Below are 12,921 nucleotides of genomic sequence, written 5' to 3'. Positions count from 1 at the left end.
TTCAGCTGCGCGCAATTTTACGATCACTTGCGATTTATAGATTTCACATCTGATAGAGGCGAACACGCGTTTTCTGTGCGTACGTTCGTTCTATGAATCACAAGTACGCACTTTGAGAAATGAACGTAAAATCAAATTTAGGATGGTTTCTACTCAGCATTTTATGAATGAGGCCCCAGGATTGTGTGAGATGCACTTACGTATGTCCTTTAAGGGATAATTCACCCAAAAAGGAAAATTCTGTCTACATTTTGAGGCTGTTCACGCAAAACTTTTTTTTGCGTTTTGGCGGTTCATTTACACGAAAATGGCGTTTTGGGGGACTGAAAACGCAAACTTTAGAAAACGGGTCTCAAAATGCACGTTTTTGAAAACGACGGCATTATCGTTTCCATGTTAGCTCTGAAGGCGTCATTTTCCAAAAACGATGATGTCATACGCATGCGTATTATGTGTTCAGTCTGTAGGCATGCGCGAGTATTCCACAAACAATAATGGCGGCCTCCATGCTGCATGTTTGTGCCACGTGACATACTTACTATAATTTCTCCAGAAAAAGTAGATTTACTGCACCACTACAACCAGCGGAGACATAGTATTTATATGCACACTACTATAAACACACATACACACAGTGTATTAAAAGCGCTTTTAGATTAAAACAGTGTATGCGGATGTGCGCAAACACGTAGGGTTTCTTTGTAGCACCATTCACTGGCCTGGCATGCATAATATATCATTTTTTATTTGTTTTCCCGGATCCATGTAAATACAGATCGTTTTGATAACGCTGTCATGTGTACATGAAACATTTCAAAAACGCAAAGTAAAAACGTTTCCGTTTTTTATCGTGTAAACGTACTCTTACCCACCCTCAAGATGTTCCAAACCTGTATACATTTCTTTGTTTGGTTCTACGCAAAGAAACATATTTGGAATGTTAGCAAATGAGATATCTGGCGCACCCATTTGAGGTCCTCAGATGCCACACTGGCCCTCTTGAGAACTACTTAGGATGCTTAGAAAGCTGTTTGATTCTGTGGCTTTGGGTATTCTAAGCAACGTGAATGTGTGTGATCAACTGTGAAGGACACTTTCATCTAATATTCTCTTATTAATCTGTAAACGTTACTCGCATTAAACGTTTTATTGATTGTTTTAAAACAAGCACGTTCCACTTGAATCCACAGTGGAGCTTTACTCTGCAGGGATGAGGGACATTTTGGTTGTGATGATAAGAACTTCAATGAGAGAGAGCCGTGCCAACACTTTGAAGTGTGACCATATTTCCAGCTGAGTAGATCCCAATTGCTGGGCATCTTTTGACTCCGTGTAGACCAGTCTGCAAATGAGATCTTACATTTCAGTAATACTGAGTATTCTGACCTTGTTCCCCCTTAAAGTAAGAGATATAGGAGATACAGCTATATAGATCTCTACTGTGTTCATGTGTGTATATATAGATGTCTTCTTTTAAAAGCAAAGAATAACCCGATTAATATTACTATTATGAGAACTGCTATGTTAAAAGATACTATATTTTGCAAGGACATTTACTGTATATTGCAATTTGATTCAAAGTGCCAAAGCTAACCCCATTCCTGTCCCAACTTCTCAGAAAAACAAAAACCAGACCACCTTAATCTTGTTTTAGCAGAGGTGGAGCATTATTGTATTATTGTTATCAATTATTGTGTCTAATATATAATGAGTTGTAGATTTGGTCTTCTCAGGTTCCGTGTTGGTTCACATGAGTTAATTTTCACAATCTTTCCTTAATCTTGAACCATAACCATGTCTTATTTCTTTCTCAGAGATCTGCTTGCTGACCCGTGGAAGACGAACTGCCAGCGTGCGTGCAGACACCTACTGCCGGCTGTACTCGCTGTCTGTGGACAACTTCAATGAAGTCCTGGAAGAGTATCCCATGATGAGAAGAGCATTTGAGACGGTTGCCATTGACCGACTTGACCGGATAGGTATGTCAATTACCTGCAGAGTTCAATTGGTAACAAATAATTACTGGGACAGTTGCAACAAAGTGCCAAGGTTGCCAGATCTCCGGGACAAAACTAGCCTTATGACTCATCACTAATACTAAAACTCAAGAAATGCCTAAAATATATATAAAAATATATTACAGACCCTGTTATGCATTACACACAATTTCATCTTTAAAGGGATAAAGGGACAAAAATAAAAATTCTGTCTTTACTCTCCTTCAAGTTGTGCCAAATCTGTACTTTTGTACTGTAATTTTACAAATCTTTGTTCTGATGAACACGGAGAAAGATATTTGGAAAATTGGTTATATCCAAACAGTTCTTGGACCCCATTGACTCCCACGGTAGGAAAAAATATTTTATAATTATTTTTGTTCTGTTGAACACAAAAGAAGATATTTTGAGGGTAGGACAGCAAACAGTTCTTGTGCAGTTTTGACTACCATTCTCATTTTTCCTACTTTGGTAGTCAATGGGGTCCAAGAACTGTTTGTTACAAACATTTGTTCAAAAATATTTTACCGTGTGTTCAACCAAACAAAGTAATTTATACATGTTTGGGGAAACTATCCCTTTAAGTTAATCATAGTTCTCACAGTTCATAAATAAAACAAAATGAATAAACTTGCCATGGCAACAGTTTAAAAGTAGCTCAATATCAGTGGGAAAAGCATGGACTTGGCAACCCTACATGGTTGGTTGTTATGCTAATACTGTGGTGTTCTTTGAAATAAGCCCCTTGAAATAAAATCATCCTATGTCCTTAACTGGAACCTTAAAATATCAGGTACCAGATGTTTAAATACAGAGATTTATTTCATACTTCATTTGTATTTACAGGGTAATGCCAACTGTAGAAAAAGATAATCTTGAATTAAGATATTTTTTCTTTGAGAAAAATGTGACTGATACACACAGCTAACTCCTTTAGTTTTTTGGCATAAAACCGGTTAAGCATTGTGCAACTGCCATAACACATTCTCCATGGTGGAGATAAATGTGACTGGTACACCTTTAATAACTATACACATGCAGATATTTCATGCATTTCATCCACGCTTGGACTTTCATGGGTCACATCTGTGGGTGGATTTGAGTCCCTTCCAAAATTCGTTCGTCTCCAACACAATTATTTTGCCATTCCTGGCTTGTGTCTTCAGCACATAAACACGTACTTTGCCAAATGAGGCTGCCTACCTGCCCTCCCCAACCCACACGGCATCCATTCAGGATGCTTTCCTTATCTCCCAAGGTCAGTGTGCTGATGATGTCACTCCTTGTCACATGACCACCTTGGTTGTTTACATATGGGCCACTCCACTGCTGTTGCCATGGCAGCCAGATTCCATAAATGCCCACGGAGGGGTTGATATTCCAGACGCTTTGCAGATCTGCTATCACAATCACATCTGCTTCACAAAAATATTGCATGTTAGATTTACGGCTGTAAAGAAGACGAAAACAGGGTATGCCTGATATGTCACGCATCCACACATCCTATGATGTACGCCAAGTAGCCGTGCACCTAAAAGGCAACCAAGAGGAAGTGTTATTTGTGTTTGGAGATGAAGGTGAGAGGAAATGAAGGTGATGATGGGGTCCTGCCGGCGGGAGCTGTGCAAAGGATGTCATTTTAGCTGCAAATTGGTGTCTGGTAGCATCAGGGTGTAGGTGATAGGCACGCGCCGTGTCTTGAGTTAGAGTTAACAGGGCGGTGACTCGGCAGAGCGACACCAGACACAGATATCATAGCTTCCTTACTTGGTGAAACACAAAAGAAGATATTTTGAGAAATGTCTCACTGGTTTTGTGTTCATACAATGGAAGTCAATGGGGGTCAGTGTTGTTTGGTCACCAACATTCTTCAAAATATCTTCTTTTGCGTTCTGCAGAAGAAACTAACTCATGCAGGTGTGAAATGACATGAGGGTGAATACATGATCAAAGAATATTCATTTTTAGGTGAACTATCCCTTTGAATGAAACTTGACCATGGATACATAGTCAAGTTTACATGCTATAACTGTTCTCAATCTGTACCTTTTTCAGGCAAGAAAAACTCCATCCTGATGCACAAAGTACAGCACGATCTTAACTCTGGCCTCTTCAACAACCGCGAGAACGAGATGATCCAGGAGATCGTTAAGTATGATCGGGAAATGGTTAAGCTGGTTAAAGAAGGGGACATGCAGAGACCCAGGGCCATGTCCATGACTACTTCGACTCATGGCAACATATTTGCACCTTCCAGCCAACCTTCCACCAGCTCTGCCATTGCGACTCTCCAACAGGCTGTAGCCATGAGCTTCTGCCCCCAGATGGGCAACTCTCTAGTGGGTTCCGGGGCGGTTCAATCTCCCCGCATGGTAAGGCGCTTCCAAGTGGTCCAGAGCCAGACACCTCCAGGGTCCCAGTACTCCACCCTGGCCCTCGCTTCAGCTCTCGCCAGCACACCTGTCCACAGCCCCCTTGCACCTACCGGTCGAACATTTCAGTATGGTTCCAGCCCCCCTGGTGCACCCTCAGGGTCACAGCTATCCCTGGTTCAGCAACACGTTCCAAGCCCCACACATCGTCTACCAGACCCCAGGAGCACTCTGAGCCAGGATGCCCGAGCTTTATCTGCCTCCCAGCCGTCTTTACCCCAGGATATGGTGCTGCCAGCTGCCCCAAGCCCTCCCCAATCCACCCGAGTCTCCTCTACTTCCATCGGCCCCCCTCAGAACCTCCCAGGGCCGGTAGGTTTTCGAGGTGGCATCCCTCCAAGAATGGCTCTAACGCACCAAATGTCCTTTGGCGCGTTCCCTCCTGCCTCGCTCCCCCAGATGAGACCCAGCCTGGATTCAGGACTGCCCAAGAAGGATTCAATAATCAGCCTTCCAGAAACAGAACATCACGCCAGATCGAGATTATCCTCAAATTTGTGACCAAGTTGGAGCTGGTGGCCACTTCCTGTAGTCGGGAACGTGTGGACTTTTTCCTTCACCAAGAACTTTTTCCCGTTCCCGTTCGCACCTTGGATTTGACTCTCAGAATGTACGTGGTGTGACTGGCCACAAGAGATCCCTCAGACTTGACAGCATACTACAAGAACATGTCTGTATAATTCTTACACGATCGGGACTTTTACATTGTACCTATAATATAAACGTTGATGTAGCTTCCACTCGCACAATTTGCCTCTTTAACATGGTTTTCTTTATTGTAGCTGTACACAAAGATTACTTTTATAAACTGTAGTACAAAGATACAAACTGGTGTTAAGTCGAAATAACGGAACATAGCAGCTTCTGATCACAATGTAGGAGCTTACTCCCTCCTCTTGACACGGACCAGCTAGACGATAGATATTTAACCTATTATGCACATTATTGTTATAGAAAACTAAGAAAATGATGACGTATTAAATGGCTGCTGAACAGAGTCCTAAACCACTACTGAAGAGTAATTGTAATTCTTACTGGAATGGAACTGTTTAGTTTTTTTATTCCTTAAGACCAAAGTTGGGCCAAACGAAAATGTTAACATTAAATGACATGTAAAGGTGTGTTAAATGAAATGAAAGGATGAAAACAAATATAATTTCATTGCCTTGATTTTGACTAAGACTGTGTGTGTGTGTGTTAGCTCTATGTTCCACTATACAGAACAATGAATACATGTCTTGATTTAGTGTTGGGACACAAATCAATCTTTATGTTCCTGATTCACCCTTATGTCATTCCAAACTTGTATACGACTTTCTTCTGTGGAAGACAAAAGAAGTTGTTTTGAGGAATTGTTTGTTGGAAGTCAATGGAATCAATGTTGTTTGGCTACCAGGTTTGGAATGACACAAGGGTGAGTAAATGATGAAAAACATCTGAGCAGATTTGAGAGGCTCACACTTCTTCAAGGGACTGTGAGGTTATGGGAACAGAATGTGAGTCTGTACATTGTCGGCGATTACTTGTGAAATGTGACGGTATCCACTATCTGTTGTTTACAACACTAAATAACTCACTCGCCACGGCTACCAAATGAGGAGCTGAGATCCTCTTGGCCTGTGAATCCTTGAAAATCTATTTATAATCCGCTATTACAGTGCATACATTTCACAGCTTAGAAGTGAGTAGCTATAAGAGCTGTTTTTATTTTTTTATTTACTCCTGAGTCATGTGTTGAGTATTAAAATCCAGGCACAGGATATTGTGCATTTGGTAATTTGTATGCAGGGTATAAAGTTCAATTGTAATTTGAATAACATTATAATGTCTTTTCCTTACAAAAAAAACAGTCTAGTAAATGAGCTCTGGGCTTTGTAGTCCAAGAGATAACTTCGCCTTGTATGCTTATTAAAAAGATTATAGCTTGATAGTAATGATGCAATATTTCTCCATTTTATGTGTCACAAAAACAGGTTGATATAAATTAACTTTAGCCAAGTGTTACTTTTTTAGCCAAATTGAACAGAAATGACGTGTTTTGTCCATGAGACATGAATATTTGTCTCACTTCTACTTATATTTTTGTGTTCCACAAAGCACCACAAGTTTTGCTATAAATATATACTGAATTTATACTGAATCTGGGTTAATTTTTTTCAAGAAGTGGGATATGACAAACTTACCTTACACAGTTTGAGCTGGCATAGTTTATCAATAGCATCGATGTACGTATCTTGCCATGACCAATTTGAGTAAAAAGCCATTTTAGTGATGTTTCAAATCAAATCAATCATCCATTAGATCAGGTTTTAAAACGCCTTCAAATGCGTGGTTCAACACATTTAAAGGGATAGCTTTTCTGTCTCTTGGGTACAATAAATCATTCATCAGCCAAAAATATTTTCTGAACATTCACTGCGTTTTTGTTCTCAGTTTGCATTAACTGACATGTTCTATCATAAATGCATTGCACTTTGGTTAAACAAGCACTATGAAAATTAACCTCCCGACTCTATGCACGATCGCTTCCGCGTTTTGTCTCAACCAGCTCAGCTACATATGCCGCATGTATCGTCCATAGGGAATAATGACATTTTCACTCGGCCGCTTCAAGCTGCGCCTAGGATTACGGTCAACGGCATGAGTCAAATTATCCAAACATTAACAACCATAAACGCGAAAGCTTTGAAGCTATAAGTTTCAAGCTACATCCACAAATATGATAAATCATCCACAAAAAAAATCAAAAATGGCTTTAAACGGGTTTAAACTTGTTTACTTTTTTGCTGTGAAATATGTGTTATGGAGGTTGATGCTGATGAGAACTTCAAATGAAGGGTACACAACACAATTTGACAATTTTGAAATTCTCATCTCTATTACACGACACAGATTATCTGTAACATGGATGCTTTCATATAATTTCAGTTGAAACTAAAACATCTATATATATTTTATATTTCAGGATGTCAATATTCAAGTCCTTACCTAATAAAAAATGATAAAAGTGGAATAGTTTTCCTTACAGTATGTATTAAATTAATTAAAGTTTGTGTTAAAGCAACCTTTTATATGGAGACAGCCCACAATATGAACCAATGAACAGAACCGTTGTTCTCAACGCTTGTGTTATCAAGTGTGTTAATCGGTTTTGTTTCATTTTGCCCTTTTTAAGAACAAGAAATTCCGAAAAAAAACAGAGAGAGCAAGAGTGAGTTATTGAAGCAATGCATTGGGTTTCGAAATTTCAATAGCAATTAACCTTTCGCAGTACCGTCGTACAAAAATATTGACTTTATTTCTCGACGAACGCCATGTTTACACATTTTGACAAGCACTCATTCATAATACATGGCTCCTCTATATTGAATCTATCAAAAGGCTTTATTTACAAAACTCATTTAAGTGCTTAAAAGTTCTCGACATACAGTACGTCATCAACAGTGTGTAAAACATGTATTATGTCGGCATTCTGTTATAAATGTTCTTGTGAATGTGTGAACAAGGGGTAAATCCTATCCAAGTGGAAATGTCAGCGAGAACCTTTCAGATGGGCTGCCCTGAAATCGATGAGAGCCGGGATGGTTCGGTTAATCAGCCCAGCGTTAGCCCTCGGAAGCAGATCACAGGCCTGCTGAGAGATCATTCTTGCTCAGTACCGGCAAAGGACCCCCGCAGACATGCACCCACACGAGCGACTCCTGCTGTTTGCTCTTCTTCGCAGTTTAAGTGATGTCTTTAAGAGAATATGACAAGACAGACGGGCGCACACACATACATACTTTTCTACCATATCAACCAGTCCCATCCCAGTCACGTACGCTCTCGGTGCAGCGAAAAGCAGCAATCTGTTTTGATGAGGTCTGTGAAGAGCCCTTAGCTTCTTGATGAAACCTGTCCATCAGCCGTATGAAACGCTCCTCAGCTGAAGAAATACACAGATTCTTTCACCTTCTCCAGATTTAAATCACCTGCGAGAGAGCAATTACATGATTACACAGATACTTGGACTCTTAAGAAAAAATATGTGACAATGAAAACAGATGCTAAGTTTAGCGCTCATTATAAAGTCAATTGAAATTGCGGGGCGGCGGTCAGTTAATGGATTAAGGCGGTGAGCGCATCTAAGACAGATGGCCAGTTAAAACCTTTGAAAATGTTATTACAACATTGTTCGGAGCACCTCCGAAACCTCATAGAAACTAACGAAAACAATCCAAGGTTTTTATATAGTACAGTTGCTAAATTAACAAATAAAAAGACATCACCTGATCTGGTAATTCCGCCGCACCTTGGTAGCAAGGAATTTGTGACATTTTTCACAGAGAAAATCGAAAACAAACGAGACAAAAGCAATTGAGTCCATTTATTACATTATCAACTCGTCAATTAATTTAGGCCATGTCCCTGGACCCTTTAAGCTGGCCATACCATTTACTAGAATGATCTTGCTTGTTTTATAAACATCATGCACTGTACTGTGTTTGACCTTTTTTGTGTTTTTGTTATTTTCTCCTGTAAAGCAGCTTTGGAACAATACACACTGTGAAAAGCGCAATATAAATAAAACTGTTTATTTTTTGCGCTCATTCATGTGTGCCATTTTTTAGCAGCAATGTTACTTAGTAGTTTCTATACATCATTTTGTAAGACACAAACAAAACTGATCCAGAAGCACTTTCCGTTTTAGCTTTATAACACTACAACGTTAGAACAAAACACAACCAACAGAGAATTTAGAAATGAATCAAAATGTTAAACAAATATCTTATTATTGTAATTACATGTGAAAAAAAACCTAAACTTAAAACAGGAAGTGCGTCTGGAAAAGGGTTGTTTACACAAAATGGTAGGTACCACGGGGTGTCTGATATTTTACTCCAAAATCATGAAAAATATATATTTTGTAAAACTCTATTCTTTGCGGATGTGTACCGGAAGTTAAGTTTGGGCCACAAAAGCGTGCAAGCACAGTTATGTTAGTTTATGTTGTTGCTTTAAAGCCGTCCATATATTTCATTATTTGATTAAAATGATTTATTTCTATACTGTTTTTTGTAATGTCTCTACTGCATGAATTAATATGCATTTGCTGTAAAACTGCTTTGCAACGATGGGAAAAAATCTGAATTGAACTGATCTGTGATTTATGTTGCTGTGTGCTGAACTGTGACATTTAGGCATTACTTAGTAAAATCATTGTTTTTAATCGATAAAAAAGCCAATAATCAATAAATATTAACTATAACTCCATCAAATGAACCCATTCATCTCCCAGAAAAAATGAATTTCGTAGGAGATATAAATAAAGATAAAACACACAGGCTGTTTCAGCAATGACTGCCTGACTCATGAATGGAATTGTGGGTGGTCTTAATGCATGTTCACCAAGGCACAAGATGTCACGTTGTTCTGAAGAACACAGAGGAAATCAGGCCTATGGGACACACACACACACACACAGCCTTCAGCTGTCCCCTGAGAGAGCCAATTTCATTAGTGATAATACGAAGGGATCCTGGAAAAACACAGAGAGAGTGACTGACTTCTCTGGGTTTCTTCAACAACACGCCTGAATCTAATCGATCCTCCTGACTTGGCTGTAATTATCACAATCAAAATCGAGAACACACGTTTATTCCCTATAGAAATTTAATTGACTTTTTCAGCCTCTGCTGATTCAACATGCGACAGATGTGTGCGATTTCGCGGCTAATGTATGTTGTCCGGTGTGTTACCTCCCGGGCTGCGTTATGTAACTGGATTAACCAGTTGACAGAATTAATTGTCATCAGTTTAATGAGATCTATCTCGCTGATGAACATACAGTTAATGCACATGTGCTGTTTGGCAGGAAGACGAATCGTTACGTAAGAGCCCAAAGCCGCCGAGCTGTCAATCACACGGGGTCAAGCCGCTGAGGATGTGATGGGTAATGTGTTAACTCACCCGTCTGAGGAACCTTGGCTAAAAGCTGAGCCATCTTCCAGTATTCTTGAAACTTCTTTGGCTTGGATACATCGCTGTGGGATTTGAAATAAATAGGCTTAAATAACATCATCTTCATTTTTCTTTCAAGTAAACTGCAGTAAAGTTTATATAAATAAATGCGTGTATGGAACAAAATGTATTGACAAAATGTAATTTAACAGTTAAAGACGCAAATGTGGGGCTTACGGAGGTTTGCTGCAATACTTCTTCACAAGAAACTTGGACAACTCGTCCAAAATGGGTTCACTATGCAGAGCCACAAACTGCTCACGACACACCTGAGGATGACAAAGAGCACCCAGTCAATCATTATGCGCACTTATATGATGACTTGAATGCTGTCTCCCTCTCGCCTCTCCTTTCAGACTTTGCGCCCTCACTTATTCAAACTGTCCCATTTTAAGAGGAGTCTTTGGTCACAGAGCGTCAGAGAAAGAATCGCAGACAATAGACTGCTCACAGGGGTTGAAAGGGATGGGACAAGATAAAAGTAAAAGAGAAAACGGAATGGGACGGCTGAATATGGTTTGGGATATAGATGATGTTAAGTTTGTACTGTACGTTGTTGTAAGTGGCAAATTTTTTGAAATTATGGTTAACATCCAGCAGCTTTTGGCCAACCTCAATGTCAACATGGCTTTGCTGGATTTGACACTAATATAATAATAATAATAAATACTAATGATAAACTGTAATTGTTTTTAAATGTGTACTAATGTCACATAAACTATTGTTATTATTACTTTATCATTCATATTATTTCATTTTTATTTACTAATATTTCATTTTTTATTAATATTTAAATTATTAAATTTGTGAAATGTTGCTGTCCTTCTGAAACCTTGCATGTCCAAATTTGCTGTTTTTCAGGATATGGAAAACAATGTACTTTTAAATGATTATTACTGTGATGTCAAAGTTGAAAAGCACTTTTTAATACTTTTTATTGGTTAGATACTTGCAAAACCAAGTGACAAACATAAAGGGTAATTAATAATAATGATTTATGGCACAAAATTTAAATCATGAAATTTTCAGAAGGATAGCAGCGAAAAGCAGTATTTTTTGTATTTCAAAAAAATAAATTCACCCATTTGAATGAATATAAAAATAATATATATAAAAATGTATATATATATTTTAAATAAAGCCTCAACTGCTTGATGGCAACTCTCCCAAAACTGCTTCAGCTGAGAGGATCAGAGGTAAGGCCATTCAATACAGAAATAACCAGGGTTAGTTTTTGAACATATGGTGAACTCAGCAGGCTAACATCTGGCAGTTAAGCTGACATGGTCAAAGCGTTCAGCCACTCCTGCTGAAAGAATATGCATTAAATACATCCTGCAATAAACGCCGTGATCCTTACACACCTTGTTCATAATGTCCACAGTTAAAGCATGGGTCCAATAACAGTCATGGACAGATATAAATGTGAGACCAGCCCTGCAACACAAATACAACGTCAGGTTAATGAAAAACAAGAGTAAATATTACATGTACATAACTTATTGTGAAGAATACCTTACAAGGTTTTAAAAGAGAGGATTAAAGAAAATGTGCACCACAAAATTTGCATTAGAGAGCAAAGATCAAAGCAAGGTTAATGTAATTTACCCAAGCTAAAACTATTAAAAGTTAAAACATTTAAAATGAAATAAAATATTGCCTAAACATTATTTAAAAAATTACATTAATGTTGGCTTGGCAATCAACTGAAAAAGCTAAATAACTAAAATAAGTTAAATAAGCTAAGGAAGCAAAATTCTAAACCCAAAAAATAAATGAGAACTAAACTAAAACTGAAAGAAAATAACCACAAACCACAAAATAAAATAACAATATCACAAAACAAAATCGCTGAAAAGTAAATGAAATTAACATTAAAGCTAAAATATAAAAATGAAAACTAATTGAAAGTAATAAACTCCAATAAAGAACTTATAAAGCAGCAAACAAAAAATAACATTAAAGCTATCTTAAAGTTATGTTTTGTAGTTTTATTAATATTTTCAATTCGATTTTTTATTTTTTAGCTTTAATGTTAATTTTTGTTTAAGTTTTAGCAATTTTGTTTTGTAATTTGGACATTTTACTGTTTATTTTTATACCGCTCTATAAGTTGTTTATTGTATTTTTATTAATATTTTGAAATAGCTTTTATTTTTATATTTTTAGCAAAAAATAAAAGCTAATTCAAAATTTTAATAAAACTACAAACAAAACCATAGTAACTCTGGCTCAGAGATGGAGCTCAGATATTCAAAACCTTCTCTCTTGTCTTCCACAAACAAACAAAAATCAGGTTTGGAAAGATATGATATTAAAACACCGCATTTTGGGGTGAATTGTCCCTTTAATCCAGGAGTCTTCAACTAAAATCGCTTGAGGTCCAGTAAACGAACCCTTCTTACCAGCCGAGGTCCGGACAATTAAATACCTAAAAACATAAATTTATGGTTTTTGGCAGACCAAAGAAATAAACACATGTCTTTTCATAT

At 37.9% G+C, this 12,921-nt stretch overlaps 2 protein-coding genes across 4 annotated transcripts in view; one reads left to right on the top strand and one right to left on the bottom strand.

Moving 5' to 3' along the window:
- The window catches only part of hcn2b (hyperpolarization activated cyclic nucleotide-gated potassium channel 2b), a 28,729-nt gene extending 22,242 nt beyond the window's left edge, over positions 1-6,487 (top strand). The window contains exons 7-8 of the mRNA XM_057325220.1: positions 1,815-1,979; positions 4,053-6,487. Of these exons, the coding sequence (XP_057181203.1) occupies positions 1,815-1,979; positions 4,053-4,930 (1,043 nt within the window). The 3' untranslated portion in view covers positions 4,931-6,487. The remainder of the gene's footprint in view (positions 1-1,814; positions 1,980-4,052) is intronic.
- A 605-nt stretch (positions 6,488-7,092) lies between these two features.
- Positions 7,093-12,921, bottom strand: part of polrmt (polymerase (RNA) mitochondrial (DNA directed)) — a 40,792-nt gene continuing 34,963 nt past the window's right edge. Inside the window, exons 17-20 of one of the 3 annotated variants that reach the window (XM_057325218.1) lie at positions 11,794-11,866; positions 10,607-10,698; positions 10,379-10,452; positions 7,093-8,400 (exon numbers count right to left, since the gene is read on the bottom strand). In XM_057325218.1, coding sequence (XP_057181201.1) covers positions 8,351-8,400; positions 10,379-10,452; positions 10,607-10,698; positions 11,794-11,866 — 289 coding nt within the window. In that variant the 3' untranslated portion in view covers positions 7,093-8,350. Of the gene's footprint in view, positions 8,401-10,378; positions 10,453-10,606; positions 10,699-11,793; positions 11,867-12,476; positions 12,861-12,921 lie in introns of those variants that run through there. The other 2 variants (XM_057325217.1, XM_057325219.1) reach the window with 2 other exon arrangements.

This window comes from Triplophysa rosa, linkage group LG25, assembly GCF_024868665.1.
Source record: "Triplophysa rosa linkage group LG25, Trosa_1v2, whole genome shotgun sequence".
Lineage (NCBI taxonomy): Eukaryota > Metazoa > Chordata > Actinopteri > Cypriniformes > Nemacheilidae > Triplophysa > Triplophysa rosa.
This window is presented reverse-complemented; position numbering and strand designations above follow the sequence as displayed.